This window comes from Lissotriton helveticus, chromosome 9 (assembly GCF_964261635.1).
Source record: "Lissotriton helveticus chromosome 9, aLisHel1.1, whole genome shotgun sequence".
Classification (NCBI taxonomy): domain Eukaryota; kingdom Metazoa; phylum Chordata; class Amphibia; order Caudata; family Salamandridae; genus Lissotriton; species Lissotriton helveticus.
In genome coordinates, this window is record NC_136070.1 from 561,639,483 (window position 1) to 561,656,017 (window position 16,535).

Below are 16,535 nucleotides of genomic sequence, written 5' to 3' on the forward strand. Positions count from 1 at the left end.
CTGCACAAGTTAGGCTTCACAATAAATCAAACAAAGTCACCTCTCCAACCAGCCCTGTCTCAACAGTATCTGGGTGCCACAATAGATACCTCCAAAGCGCTTGCATCCCCCAATCCAGTAAGGATACAAAGTATGCAAGCTTTTATACAAAAATTTCAACCACAACACTCACTACCAGCTCGAGTGTTCATGCAGTTAATTGGAATGATGGCATCTTGCATCTTCATAGTGCCACACACAAGACTCCAAATGCGCCTCCTGCAAGAGTGCTTAGCAAGCCAGTGGAACCAAGCTCAACAACAATTAACAGATTTGCTGGTGGTGGACGACAGGACACATCGCTCTCTGCAGTGGTGGAACACCAAATTCCTTTCCAAAGGCCGGCCGTACATGGAGCCAGTTCCACAAGTGGTGCTAACCACAGACGCATCCCTTACAGGATGGGGAGCTCATTTAGCAGAGCACACAGTACAGGGCACTCGGAAACCACAACAAAAGCTACTCCACATAAACCATCTGGAGTTGCTAGCCATTTTTCTAGCTCTAAAGTCATTCCAACATTACCTGTCAGGAAAGGCTGTATTAGTCCACACAGACAACATGGCAGCCATGTACTACAGCCAAAAACAGGGAGGAACACACTCCTTACAGCTCTCCCAACTGGCACAAAGCATATGGAGGTGGGCCATTCCTCAAAAAATCTTCCTCTTAGCTGAGCATCTACCAGGTGTTCACAATCAAGTTGCAGATCTGTTAAGTCGTCAAAGACAACAGATACATGAGTGGGAACCTCATCCTCAAGTTCTTCAACCTTTCTTTCACAAATGGGGCCAACCAGACATAGATCTGTTCGCCACACACCTCAACTCCAAATGCCCAAGCTTCGCCGCCAGGTATCCACACCCATTGTCCAAAGGCAATGCGATATGGATGAGTTGGTCAAACAGATTTGCGTATGCTTTTCCGCCTCTCCCACTGATTCCGTTAGTGGTCCGCAAGCTACAGCAACACTCCCTCACATTATTTTTCATTGCACCAACGTGGGCAAGACAATCGAGGTACACCACGCTACTGGAGCTCTCAGTAGTACCACATCAAAAATTAAAACTTTCTCCACACCTACTAACACAGAACCATGGAGAGATCATGCATCCCGACCCCATGCAGCTCAACCTAGCGATTTGGCTCCTGAGGTCTTAGAATTTGGATATCTCAATCTCCCGCCTGATTGCATGAATGTTATAAAAGAAGCTAGGCGTCCCACCACTAGGGCATGCTATGCAGCCAAGTGGAAAAGGTTTGTTGTGTATTGCACAAATAACAACATTAACCCACTAGATGTTTCCATCCAAAACATCATATGTTACCTTCTCCATCTACAAAGATGTAGTTTAGCATACTCCTCAATCAGGTTACATCTTGCTGGGCGTGATTTACGTGGATGGCCTCTAGTGTAGTTGCTGTTAAAATATCCTGCCCACATTGTTTTGCCTCCATGTTATCTCAGTCCTAGCAGCTTGAAGATTTGTTCCCTGCAGGCTCTAATGTACCCCAACGATCTGATGTGTATGATTGTATGATCATAGGGAGGTAGTGTGTAAGTGATTGTCTGTTGAATGAATGACTGTGGAAGCGTGTGGGATATGAACTATGGACTGCTCTCTGTGAAGATTAACTGTGACTTGTTTTATATTTAATGTTTTATCCACTTTTGCAATTTTGTCCTAAAGTCTGCACATGGACTCAATTTTGAGCCACTGCTTTAGTAATAAATAAACTCTATTTTCATAAAAAGATGTACTGAAGTTGTGTGATGTACTATTGTTTCTGATACGTAGCTTTGTGTCACCACCCCCATCATCATCAGGATCCCCCTCCCGGGACCTACAAATCTACCTTGGCAGGGTACTTCTGTTCTATTTAGCTGTTTACCTCCCGTCTTTTTCCTGCCAAAATCCTAACCTTCCCACTGGGGAACCCCCTTCTATTCTGTTATTACATCTTGCTGCTATATCAGCTTATCTTCAAAACAGACAACATCTGTAATTATTCAGAGTACCTGCCATCAAAGCATTCATGGAAGGACTCAAAAGAATAATTCCTCCCAGGGTACCACTGGCCCCTGTATGGAATCTAAACATTGTTCTCACTAGACCTATGGATCCTCCATTTGAACCCTTGCATAAGTGTGAATGACGGTTCCTTCCATGGAAAGTTGCCTTTTTAATTGCTATCACCTCACTTAGAAGAGTGAGTGAGATCCAGGCATTAACAATTCAGGAACAATTCTTACAACTCCATCACAACAAAGTGGTTCTAAAGACAAACCCCAAATTCCTTCCAAAAGTAATTTCACCGTTCTATCTCAATCAGTCTATTGAGTTGCCAGTATTCTTCTCTCAACCACAGACAGTTGCTGAAAGAGCTCTCCATACATTAGATGTCAAAAGAGCTCTACTCTACTATATTGATAGGACAAAGCCATTTCGTAAAACAAAACTGTTTATGTCCTTTTCTCCTCCACATAAAGGTAATCCCATTTCAAAAACTGGAATTGCAAGGTGGATTGTCAAATGCATTCAAATTTGTTACCAAAAGGAAAAACGCACTCTGTCCATTCACCCTAGGGCTCATTCCACCCGTAAACAAGGGGCATCTATGGCATTTTTAGGAAATATTCCCTTAGATGATATCTGCAAAGCAGCTACATGGTCTACACCGCACACAGTCACAAAGCATTACTGTGTAGATGTGCAAGCAAAACAACAAGCTAGTGGGGGCCAGGCTGTACTCAAAACAGTATTTCAAACTATTGCAACAGATACTGGTGGTCGCAGCTAAGGGAGAGAACTGCTATGCAATCAATTCACTAGTGTGTGATCTGCAGCCCATATGCCTCGAACGGAAAATGCTACTTACCAGTATGCATCTGTTCTTGGCATGTAGGACTGCAGACCCACACCGCCCACCCGCCTCCCCGGCTACCTAAATCTGTTCCAGTAATATCTTAATTAGATACAATATACATGGACATCTTTATCTGTTCTCACATAACTCCATCATTTTCCCAATGGCGAAAAACAATCTGAAGATGGAGTCGATGCCCATGCGCACTATACTCTACAGGAAGAGTCATCTACTAAACAAAGACTCTTCCAAGACAACAACAAAGTGTAATCATCCGGGCGTGGATCTGCAGCCCTAACTGCCAAGAACAGATGCATACTGGTAAGTAGCATTTTCCTTATTATCCACGTTATTTCTTGGTATCTCAGGAAAAAATAAGAAATTATGGGACACTTGCTTTCACTAACTAAGCACTGAGCCTCCTAATATATCTAACTCATGTCCTTAGTAGAAAATCCTCATTCAGCAAATCCTTACTATTTTTCTGAAGTACACAGTAGCAGACAAGTGTGTTAAATGGGCACTATTAGCCTTTTATCTGCCACAATCAAATCTATTCATATCCTCGAAATGGGGTAGGAACAGACTGCTGAAATGATGGATTTTAGCACTGAAAAATTAGGCAGAGAATTGAGAGAAATAATGAAAATTTACTTGAAAGAGCAAATTCAATGAAAGGGTACAAAAAACAGATTTTGTGGCAGGAAAGAACGTAGGAATAACTGACAATAGAAATGAAGGAGGGAAGAAAAGAAGCAAAAGCAAAATTATTTATGAGCGCTGAAAAAACACCAGCCCAGTGATTATGTTGCTTTTGTTCAACATTCATTTTAATGTTGTGTTCCAGGATCTCACAGATACACAGTGATACATGTTATACATTCATAGGGAATTCTCTTGGTGAATCTCAGGATGACAGGCAAGTGATTTCTCCTTCCCTGAGACATACTGAGAGAACCTATTTCCCTAACTCAAGAGCAACTGCAGAAACAAGCACATAATGAGAGAACTGTCTCAGTAAAACGAGTGTGCAAATGGCTTTATGCCACCAGACTGTGGGATCCTCTGCCCCTGGCACAAGCGTAAGCCAATGGTGTCATTTCTCGCTCGTAGTATCATCAGAGACTAAAAATGCCTTTTCCCTGACACTCACGCAGGCTGAATCCCTCATGTAAGTGGCACTTACAAAGTGCAGCCTGAAGGAGCCACTCTCATTGCCTCACACCACACATAGACTCCCTCTTTCTGATAACAATACAGATTGAAATAGCCTCTCTCCCTGACATCGGCACAGGCGTATAAAAGCTCTCACATGATAAGGTCACAAGTTTGTCTCCTCCCGAACACAGATTGTACTATACTAATCATATGTTCTTTCCTCGTTTGGGGCATCCTGGCCACTTATTGGCAGCTGAGAAGTCAGAAGAGAAAGGCCTGTGCTTCCGGCTGGTGAACCATGACCACAGCTGTCAACACCCTCTCTCCAATAAACTAACCAAACAGCTGTGCTGCTGCAGTGTTGGGAAAGCCTGGGGAGCACGCTGCGAGCGATGTCCTGCTGATGATACCGGTAAGTTCCTCATACCTAATCCAGATATCCTTCTATTACAGACCGGTAAGGTACAGCCACTAGCCACATGGGACCTTACTTTCTCTGTTAGCATATCTTCTCCTTGCCCCACCTCGGTTGACAACCATAATCAACGCCTATATGGTTATCCTACATTTCCTGTGCTTGGAGCATTTTCTTAGGATGGTAGGCAAGCTGTGACATAGAGTGCATGGCTGCTATCAATTTAAGAAAATGCTTTCAGGGCTGCGGACAAATCATAGACCATTGTCAGTTTGATGTTTTTTGACTACATCAGTGATGAGTGAAGCATTGGTAAGGGGACCATTGCTTGTTAACTCGCCACTGTGCTAATCATTCTGTGTAGTGGGTGATGGGAAGATGTAAGAGAAGGTTATTCAAGAAATTCTAATTGGGAAAAATAATATAAGGCATGGACTGTTTTATTTGAGCTATTTATATCCTTTAGAAGAGGAATACAGAGTGGAAACATCGTTGCACACCACAGACTTGATAAAAAGATTACAAATGGGAATCTGGAATTCGACTACAGAGCCATATTTCAGTGCCTCTCTGACTTGGGTCAGATAATAGATGATTTCTGTATGTTGTAATACATTTGAAAATGATACATTCTGTAGTTATGGAAGCCAAATGAAAGTTCATCCATTGCAAACAAAGAGCCTACGGTGCCTGTCAAAAGTCTCAAGGGCAGGCAGGTTTTTCCTTGACTTCCCAATTATTTTGGTAGTGTGCCTTAAAAATAACCTCTCAGTTTAATGTCTGTGAGTCAACTTCCACTCTCTTTCATCATACACTCAACAGCAGATGCATCATGTGACTAAGTGGTATCGACTCACACCTCCTCCACCTGTGCCTTCATCTTTCAGCTGCCTTCAAAGAGATCTGCCCTGCTGGCAAAGGGTACCTTGTCCTGACCTCACATCAAACCCTTACCATTCAGGGCGAGAGTGACTTCACTCTTCAGGTCCACCCAGATGGGCCAGATGACCCCCAGCAACTGGAGACGTTCCCAAGTATCCCACCTGCAGTCTCAGAGGAAGAGAGTGAGAAGGCCGCAGGTAGGTGCTTCAGTTGGCTGGAATGGCCATACCAAACACATGAAAAACCCTCTAGTTTAGAGGATAGAATGCTGCTTTCAGGACCGGAAGAGCCGAGACGTCAGTCCATCCTGACCCAAAAGCAGTCCTGACATTATTTTCTCATAGCTACAATATTCTTAGCTACTGCAGAGAAATAATGTTCCTAAATGTTGCAGCAGACACTGAAGTATTGGAATATTGGTTACGTTTTTCATCAGAATTCCCTTTATATCTTGGGGTGGGGTATTTTTACCAAACAGTGTTTCGAAAGTTCTGAAGTAACTCAGTTGTTCTCTCCATTTAAATAGAAATCTTGGCTTAGTGGCTCACAAATCCACCTTTCAATAGGTAGTGCTTGCTCTCTGCATTATGTGACTGGCTTTGCAGCATTTTGTGGATTGCATTGAGCTCATTGACCAACCCAGATCCTTCTGTTTTCATTCTGAGAGAAGCAAGAAGCTTGCACTTGAAGGTACAAGAGCATTCCTTTCTACCTGACAAGGTAGTCTTCACTTAATCCTGTCTGTGCTTACAATCTCCCTGCTATAGTCCTCTTCCCTATCCCCTTTTCTGCAAATTCTGGTTGCTGTACCGCTTATGGGAAAAACAACCTCTTGCCTCTAGGCTTCGTTGCTGCAAGTCACTCTCGAAGCTCACAGTGAAGATGCTCCCTCTCAGCTTTCTGCACAGAGCATGCAAAGGGCACAGTTAGAGATCCAGCATGACAGAAAAAAACAACAAACCAGGATGAATTCGCTGGTGCACACCCAGTGACATAGAAGCCACAGAATGTGTCCTTAACTAGCAAATACCAGTAGTGAGTGTGTCCACAACCGAAGCATGCTGATTCCATGATCAGGGTGTTAATTGTTATTAGCCCCATCTATGAAGTGCTAGGTCGCATCCAACCCGAAGGTTTACAGAATAGGTATTAACTACAGTTGTTTACCTGCTACATTGTAAGTTAGGAGCAGGGACATAAAGAAACAGTACAGGTGGTATCTCAGATTGTAGGAGGTGTAGTTGGAGGAATGCTCGCATAGCATTTGCAGCTGTTAATTGACCATTCTCCTCATTATTCCTCCTTGCCTTTTGGTTGCAGATCGGCAATAGGCAGCTCGGCTAACATCGGAATCACTTAAATACAATTGACTATTTATTTTCCATATTAACACTTCTCCACAATAAAATATATACCACTGATTAGATTAATCACCTGTAATGTGCTCTGAGTGATGTCTGCTAAGTAAGGGAATCCTCAGCCCCTTTTAATGATAGATGGAAAGATAGATAGATAGATAGAAAGATAGATAGATAGATAGATAGATAGATAGATAGATAGATAGATAGATAGATAGATAGATAGATAGATAGCAGTTTCCAAAGAGATTGAGTTACATTTACATCTGCATCTCATGAACAGTTCATAGAAAGGATTGTCCTCATCATAGAGTAGCAAGGATGTTTTGGGCCCCAAAGCTAGCCCGAAAAATAGCATGTCAGCCTTGGTGCCTCAGTTGTGAGTGTAAGAGACAGCCATAATTCGAGAGGTAAGAGATGCCTCACATTCCTGAGCACTGTTGTCACTCTGTCTCTAACACTCATGATAACTACACTTCATGTATTAGTCAGCAAAATGTCAAAAAATAGGCTGCGTTTTCTGCCTATGTTGTGTTCTGGGGCATTATCTGCATCCTTAGAATGACATAAAGAGGAAAGAAGAAAGTTGTTTTTTGTGTTCATGTTGTCTCTGCGGTAATGAGTGACTTGTCTTTTCTTCTCTTCCAGCTGTCACTTCTGCGATGGTGAGTCATGGGGCCAACTGTCTTCTTCAGCACATGATCTGTGCCCTGATGGAGGCCCATATGATAAATGTGTGAGCTCAAAAGTCAGTGTATTAAGGAGTCCTCAGGGAAGTAGGGAAGTCGTATGAGGTATGGAATCAAAGCGAGCAAGGAAAGAGATGGGGAAGTAGTGATTGGGTATTTAAGGAAAGTTACACTCATTGGTTAGAGGGTAAAGGGAAATAATAAATAAGGGGTACAAAGGAAAAAAGTAATGGAGAGGCTAGACATGTGGCAGATGGTAAATGAAGAAGGGCAAGGGAAAAGAGGTAGGTCATTTTCTATAAATAACCCTGGTAGGCGAGATTGCTTCTGGTGCCTATTTTTCCACACATCGGCAAACCTCTATTGCATACTTGGCACGTAGCCGCGTAATGTTTCATAGCGGTCTATCTAGTGCCTAGATAATATATAGAGACTCTCTGTTTTGACAATATGTCTTAACAAAGGTGCTAATGTCAAACGAGAGGAGGAGGAACAAGTTGAAGAGGAATGGATGGAGTAAAAAAGGGAGCCAGTGCAAAATCAAAGTAGTGATGTGATCGGTGCGCAACAAGAGTAGCAAATTTAAAGACAATTACTCGGTATTTGCATAAATTGACAATGAATTACAAAAGTAAGGACACCTGTCATAGCCAGAGATAGATCTTCAAACTCTCACTACTTCTTAGACACTCTACTCCACTCTCTACTCTTCCTTCCATATTCTTCTTAATCTCAGTGGTATTCAATACTGAATTACCCAGCTGTGCACTCTGCACTCTCCTCTTTGGGAATAACTGGCTCGACCAATGAGTGATTTTCTCTTTCCAGAGCTTACACCAAATTATTTACATCCTAGTTCCCAAGTGCCCATCCCACTTCCAACTGACATCCTTACCCATAAGTAGCCCACATAATTCTCACATTTGTACTATTTTTTGGTCATACTTTCTTTATTGATTTTTTCATAGAACATTGCATTATACAAAGGCAATAATACACAACGAGGGTGTCAAAAGTAAACACCTGAAAGCTAATAGTATACTGTTTCCATTATAATGACATTTTCCTCGTAAACAGATTTTTCAATAACACTGTCATCAAATGATCTGTCTCATTGAATCATATTAATTGTCCACCAATCCCCCGAAGACCCTAAACAATAAACCTTGAGTGAGGATAACAGAACTGTGTGTAGTGTAGTGGGTGTGGGTAAATCAGGTCCACAGGAGCTACGGGTAGTCACAGGGTCTTCACCAGCATTCTTATGATATTATATCTGAAAAAGATGAAGTGCCCGAGTACGGGTTGGGCAAGCCGTGATTGGAAGGCGGACTACAGGAAAGCCACTAGGGGACCCAAAGTATATTCAAAATGTTTATAGTTATCCAGAAGTATGTCAGCCATTCTTTCCATTGTTAACGCCTGCCACAACCTGGCATACCACTGGGTAATCCAGAAAGCCCCTGTTTTTTTCCAAGAAGCCGCCAACGTTGTCTTGGCCGGTCCCACACTCAGCCACATGATTGAGCGATCTGAGGTTTGACGCTTGAGGGACTCGTCTCGTAAACGCAAAAGCGTGACGCCTGGCGCCGATGGGATCAGGTACCCCAAGATGTTTTCAAGGCCTGCTAAAATTTCAGACCAGAAAGGGTGGATTATGGGTCGGTCCCACCATATGTGATGGAAATCCCAGAGTAACCTGCACCCTCTCCAGCAAAGGCCAGACGTGTTGGAATAGATTCTTTTGAGGTTAGTGGGGTAGGGATACAAATCATACTATAGTAGTTTATGATGGGCAACTCACATCCCCATAAAGTGGTTGAACCTTGGTTTGTTGTGCTATAGCTTCAGCCATAACTCATCAGCGACTGTATCACCTAGAATAGTGGTCCAAAGTTTTATGTGTTGTGGCTGAATTTGTTGTGCCTGAATTTTGGGGGACGTTTCCATAGAAAGTGAATATTACCTTGAGCCCCCTCACTTGTCTTACACATTTCTCAAATGGGGAAAGGACTCTAGTGGCTGCACCTCTCACTTCTGGGTGGAGTACCCAATGTTTCAGTTGAGGTAGTATCTCTCAGAATTTGGTAAGCCAAAGATTTGTAGGGAAATTTTGAAAGTTAGAATATCCCATCCATGGAACAAGTCAGAGATAGTAAGACACCCTCCCTCTCTCCAGAGATCTAAAGAGCCCAGTGTTAGTGCTGGAGGAAAGGCAGGCTTAAAATGAATAGGGGTGAATAGAGATGGGGATGTGGCCCATGCACACAAGCAGTTCAATCATCCCTGGCTTTAAGAGTAGTATTTGTAGGTGTACTAAGGTATCCATTAGGGGGTCGGTCTGCTTTCAGTTTCCATAAAATGTCCCTGACATAGTGGCCCACCACCACCCGATCCTTATGGAGCCAGTGTTTATCCGATTCTCTCAGAGACCATTTGGATAACACTCTTAGCTGTGCAGCTTTATAGTAAGAGGTAAAGTCAGGAAGAGCTAACCCGCCAGCCTCTTTAGGTAAACGCAGCCATTTGTGAGGGAGTCTGGCTCAGCAATCGAGCCAGATACAGCGGATCACCAGCAAGCGTAGCATTGAAAAAAACTCATGGTCTATATAAAAAGTCAAGCCAGGATAGATACATGGGAGTCCACCTTTTGAGATCTTCTTTAAGTTGTTGAAGGAGCGGGAGACATTGCCCCTGCCTAAATCAAAGAACTTGGTGATAATTCTAATCTCCAAATATGTAAGATCTTTTTTAGCTTATTGAAAAGGGGTGGATCCTGCAAGCGTTTCCACCTCTGATGAAGGAAGAGTCAGGTGCAGAAGGAAGACACATGAAGGTTAATGCTGTAGCCTGCAACTCACTCAAAGACTGCCAGTTCCTGCTGTAAAGCCTCTAGAGAGGTTGAGGGCCTAGTTAGGGAAAGCAGCACATCATCCACAAATAGTGACATTTTGTGGTTAAGAGACCCAAAGGAAAGACCATGAACGGCTTCCACATCTCTCAGTATTGCTGCAAGGGGTTATATACTGAGGGCAAACAAAAGCGGTGAGAGGGGGCAACCCTGCCCAGTACCCCACTCCACTTTAAAGAAGTCTGAGGCTTCTCCTTTTACTGGTACACGTGAAACCGTGTTCGCATATTTAGCCTAGACAATGTTGATAAATTGTTCGCACATACTGAACAGACGGAGAGTGTGGATAGTTTTTTGGCGTCTAGCACCAATATTACTGCAGGGTATGTGTTTTTAGTTGCCTTTTCGATCAGATAGACCTCCCATCTCAGATCATTTTGTGTTTGTCTCCCCTTGATTAACCCGGATTGATCCGGATGAATACGATCCGACAGAATGTCTTCCAGCTGTGCTGCTAAGATCTTAGTATATAATTTGACATCAAAATTTAATAGAGCAAGGGACCTGTATTAAGTACAAAAATGTGGGTCCTTCCCTAGCTTTGGAGGGACTGAAATTAGTGCTTCACTCATTGAGCATATAACCCAGTGAGAGGCAGCTATATGATTTTCAAGCGGACTACTTAAAACCTCATTTTGATCATCGGGCACCTGGGGTAAGTTTCTGTCAGTTAGATATTTTAGTCACTTCTTGTACTATTTCAGTGCTCATGAAATTAAAAATTGTTTCTCAGAATTCGATGACCTCCTCGAGTCTTGAACCTTTGTCTGCATGACTGTACACTGGATGGTCCATTTGATCCCTCATGCTGAACCTCTGTGTATTAAAGGCCATCAACCTATCTTCAACCCCACCCCCAGCTTTCTGCTTTGCTGCATCCTCCTTGCTCTCAGCACATTCTCCTGTCCACCACTTTCTAAAAAATACCAGTCATTTGTGATAAGATTTGGCACAAATGTTTTAGCCCCAATTTTTGGAACTATTAATACTCTGTAAAATTTATCCTCAGCTCTCTTCCTTCACTGCCAAATCACTCAGTGCCCTTGTTATGAGATAGCTGTAATCCAGAAATTACAGCTTAGTGGGCCTTTCACATTTTTCCTTTGTCATGAACTACTGCTATTTTTCCATATTCAGTCTCCTTCATCACATCACTGCCTTCCAACACTGTTTTCAAGATGGATACTAAGTAGTTTCTAAACACTTAGCTCTTGTTTTGAAAGCCATCCTTGGTATGTTCCCAGTCAGACTCTCCTCTGATAAGACATTGCACAGCACATACATCCACCTCCTGACTCTCCCTGAAACATTACTTGCCACATGCGTGCTCTGACTCTGCAACATATTTGTCACCCCTGCTGGAATGTGCTTGGTTCTGTGTTGGGCACCACCTTGAAGCTTACAGATTTCAAAACTGCACTCTAAGCCCACATTCCCCTGCTCCACACACACAACAGCATTCTCACCCCTAACACATGCTAATGTATCTGCTTCCTGAACCTAAAAAATATGCTATCATCTCCACCATATTAAGAGTACATATGCACATTTCTCAAAATGAATTCATCCAGTTTTGGAACATTTGTCACATAATGGTGATTTTTATTCTTGTGTGTATTTATTTAATTGTTTCACTGTTTAGTGTTGCCTCTTTCCCTCTTGAACAAAACTGGTATGTCTTTATGGTCTGTATTAATTTTGTTGTACCGAACTTCTTGTAGAAACATTGTATGTGCACCAACAGATAAAATGGAAGGAGCTAATACGGATTGTGTGAGTGAGATGACTTCCAGTTAAAAAAGTCCAAGGGACTTGTGGGTGGTCCCTAACACCAGATGTGAGAAAATGTAATTGTTAACAGAGATTCAGCTTGCTAATGAACATTTCTCACTGAACCTAACATAGATTTCTCCTGTCACCAGCTCCCAGCATATGGCAACATCTCTGAGGAGCAGTCCATCGACTTCTTGCCTGGCCTTGGTACCACACCAGGAAGGCGTTATCCAGGTAAAAAGCAGTTCATCTTCTGCCACAAGGCATTTGCGCACAACACAACTGTATTATGAGACACATCTGCTTTCTAACTTGAAAGAACTGAGTAGGGTGTGGGCTAGCTCTGCTACCCAACTCCCAAGTGTGATTCTGTGATTTAAAATGTGTGCTACGGAGATCTGAATAACCGCAGGGGTTACTTTATGTTATGTTGGGGTTGGACCATCCCAACTGTGGATATTACCCAGGGGTGATTGATAATTGGACCCCTTGCTGATCGGCAGCAGTGGTCGCTGCTATGAGGTTATAGGGGAATAAATAGAAGGACCCGGGGGCATACCTCATGGGCATTAGAGTTACCAATTTAAACAGTGCCTGTGTGTTTCATTACTACTATTCAGCCCTTTGCTGTTGAGGCCTAGGTTGGGGGAATACAAAAAACTGGCTAGGACCGGGTACTCGCTCACTCATCGTTGTGTTGCATACCATGATCGCAGAAGCGTGGCAATCTAGTCTGCCAGCCGCGGAGCGTGTCTTGCTGCTCCGCTGCCCTGTGTTGTGGCCCAAGCTCTTCGTGTGCCTCTCCAGGTGGCTCCTGCTCTGCTGCACTGGAACGCATGGCTGCAACAGTGCACACGCACATCATTGCGGCAGGAGAGGAGTGCTTTTCCCTGCTCCCGGCCTCCTGCACGCAGCGGTGCCAGCGATTTTCCTGACAGGGATGACGCTCCTGCTCACTACACCCAGTCTGCCTCCTTCACTCATAGGGCTGCCAGAGGAAGTGCCTGTGCAGCTGTTGAACCCCCATCACTCCTGCATGTGAAGTAGTGGAATGCCCACCTGCCTCTCTTCCAACCTGCCCTTCATCTGCCCGCTGTGTTTGCTTGCTATATTCTGCTACATGAAGCACTTGACTTTGGGGTGCCAGAACCTTTCTCATGCACACCTACCTGCCATTTTCACAGAGTGTAGGTTGTGCACAAATCACTGGGCCCTGTATATAATGCACAGAAGGGCGAAGGCCACACGTTTGGGACAAGCTAGGGTCACTCACTGGTCAACACACTAAGTGACCCCACTGGCGCCACAGCTCAACTGTTACTCATCACAACATCTGGTGGGTTACCAATGTGACGTTACCTGGTGGCAGTGGTCAGACTCCCCATCATCGGTTGAGACAGGCCCATTGTTTTGACCTCTCATGGCGTCAATACCTGATCTGGAGCTGTTTGTAATACATGGCCCTCCACAATCCCAAGCAGCAAGATGGAAGTACTGAGTTCAACTATTGGAAATGTATTTTGCAGCCATAGCACTAGATGATGTCCCATGCTATTACACCTGAGAGGTGAGGCCATCCCTTAAATGGAGAAGTCAGTCGTGGAGGCTGACTCTGACCACGCACTTTGCTAACTTTGCTAACCCTGACTATGAGAGGTTCCTGCTGCGACAAGCTTGTCAGCTCCCCGAAGAGTTGGTGGCTACCTTCTATGCTCACCTAAAAGACTTGGCCAGCACCTGAATGCTACCAGATGCTGATGATAAGATTCAAGCTCAATTCATTCAGGGTTGTTCCTTGGTCAATCTCAGGGAAAACTTCCTTTAGGTCCCAGGGATGTCAATGGCCGATATGCTAATGATGGGTCGGTCTAAAGAATTGTCCAAAGTGTTATCAGCGCATATGGAAATGGCTCTACAACGTCAGGTGAAGAATGAGCCTCTGAACACAGTGGCTGCCCTAAATACAGAAAAGAAGAAACCAGGCCTCAAATCAAACCATGCTCTCAAGATGTGTTACAGGTATGGAGATTCCTATCCACACCTGGGGCCCTGCCTTGCTCAAAGAAAAAGGTGTTCAGCCTGCAACAAGTCCAATCATTTTGCCAAGGTGTTCCGATCATCCACACCCCAGAAAGCGCATAAACTCAAGGTAGTCAACATCATGCAGACTCCTACAGTGCCGTATGACGGAGAAGATATGAATGACAATGACACAGAAGGAGCTATTCACATCATCTATGCCCTGCATCCAGTGGACATCCGCAGAGACGCATTCTCAAATGCAATATCCTCCTGGCAGGTTATCAGGTACAAGCATTAACTGATACAGGCGCGTCAGGTGATATTATATTATAGTGCAGAATTTCAAAAGACAATACCTCTACAGCCCCACTTCCACCCAAGTTTTTGCTTCACTCTACTTGCAGGAGTGTTCACGACTGAGATCAATCTTGAGTCACACTCAACTTAGACCAAGGTGAATGTGTCCAAAGGTGGTTCTAGAACAATGTTAAGCTGCAGGACAGTGAAATATCTCCAACTCGTTGCTTTTGTGTTCAGTGTCCTCTTGGGAAGTGTGGACAAATTGGTGGATGAGTTCGAACCCCTTTTTGAAGGCATAGGATGACTCAAAGGCCATCTCATACACCAGCACATTGATGAATCCATCCAGCCTGTTATGCTGGAACATCGGAGGGTGGTGTTCCATTTGCGCCTCAAGGAGGAAGCTGAGCTGCAGAAACTAGAACAAGCCGATATTATTAAGAAGGTTGATGGCCCGACACCCTGGGTGTCTCCAATTGTGTTGGTGAGGAAACCCAAGCAGCCAGGAGAGGTCAGAATCTGTGTCAATATGTGTCTAGCTTATGATGCCCACTATTGATGACATTGTGGAGGAATCCAGTGTCCCGAGTTGGTACTCCAAAATGGATCTCTGCGCAGGGTATCACCAGTTAATGCTTGCCCCGGAATCTAGATCAATCACCACATTCTCCAACCACATGGGCTTGTGTAAGAATAAACGCCTCAGTTCTGGAGTACCAAGTGCAGCAGAGGTTTTTCAGGACATAATCAGCTGGCCTTTTAGATGCCATTAATGTCAGTGATGGCATTCTGGTGCATGTCCCTACCTTGGAACAGCACATTGACCACCTGAGAGCAACATTCCAAAGGCAAAGGGACAACGGCCTTACTCTCCACAAAGAGAAATGTGCTTTCCATTAGAAGAAAACAGCGTTCTTTAGATACCAATTTCGGGAGACGGGGTTATGCCAGATCCCGCGAAGGTCCTCGACATCCAGTCAGCACCCACTAGTGTCACAGGTGTTTACAGTTTTCTAGGGATGGTGACCTGTTGTGGGCATTTCATCCAGAATATAAACGCCCTCACCACACTGCTTAGAGAACTAACCAAAGCTAATGCTGCATGGAGCTGGGGACTCACCCAAGAAGAAGTCTTCCAAGCGACCAAATGGGCCTTGTCTGCACACATTACTTTGGCTTATTTTGACCCCAGCTATAATTCAGAATTCTGTGTTGATGCGAGCCCCACTGACTCGGGAGCTGTATTGTCACAGAAGCAGACAAATGGCGAGTGGACTCCGGTTGGATATGCCAGTTGTGCTTTGACTGAGACCGAGCAACGTTACTTGCACTTAGAGAAGGGTGCCATTGCAGTGCACCGGGACTGTCGCCATTTCCATATATAGCTCTATAGTCAATTGTTCACAGTTCATATGGACCACAAACCACTGGTTCTCCTTTTCCCTGGATCATCCTTAAATCCGCCCCAAGGATTGAGAAATGGATCCTCCAACTGCAGGCCTACCATTTCTCTTTAGTGTATTGACCTGGTACCCATAATCCTGCTGACTATTTGTCAAGACATGCCAGACGGGTCACCGTGGAGGAGGAGTCAGATGCCGAAGACGTGAAGGAATATGTCGAGCTGGTAGTGGAGCAGTCTCGACTGCTGCCCATTTCACCAATGGAAATTGTTCAGGCCACTGCCCAGGACGAAGGCCTCCAGCTAGCCATCTCTGAAGTTGCATCCACAAACTGGAATACTCTCACTCCAAAGGTCTCACAGCGCACGAAGGATGCAAAGCTGAAACTGATTTCATTAGATAAATGTTCGACTAGAGCTAGCAGTATCTCCTGAGTGGTGTTTAAAGAGAGGGCCTCGCTTGATAATTCCAAGAACTCTGCGACAACGGGCGGTTGACCTTGCTCACACTGCTCATCAAGGGATTGTTAGGACCAAAACTCGACTTAGGTGCAAGGTGTGGTACCCTAGTCTGGACAACCCAGCAGAACGAACAGTGAGACAATGCCCATTGTGTCAAGCTGCTGGTCTGGCCAAGTCGCCCACACCCATCATTACAGAGGAATTACCCTCTGTACGGTGGTACAGGGCCTGTGCTGATTTTGGAAACCTGCCTGAT

The 16,535-nt window shown here is 44.3% G+C and overlaps 1 protein-coding gene across 4 annotated transcripts in view; it reads left to right on the plus strand.

Annotated features, from left to right (window-relative positions):
* Positions 1-16,535, plus strand: part of LTBP3 (latent transforming growth factor beta binding protein 3) — an 872,522-nt gene that overhangs the window by 636,749 nt on the left and 219,238 nt on the right. For 3 of the 4 annotated variants that reach the window (XM_078660467.1, XM_078660464.1, XM_078660466.1), the window contains 4 exons: positions 4,319-4,477; positions 5,368-5,559; positions 7,369-7,385; positions 12,243-12,327. In XM_078660467.1, coding sequence (XP_078516593.1) covers positions 4,319-4,477; positions 5,368-5,559; positions 7,369-7,385; positions 12,243-12,327 — 453 coding nt within the window. Of the gene's footprint in view, positions 1-4,318; positions 4,478-5,367; positions 5,560-7,368; positions 7,386-12,225; positions 12,328-16,535 lie in introns of all 4 variants that reach the window. The other variant, XM_078660465.1, reaches the window with a different exon arrangement.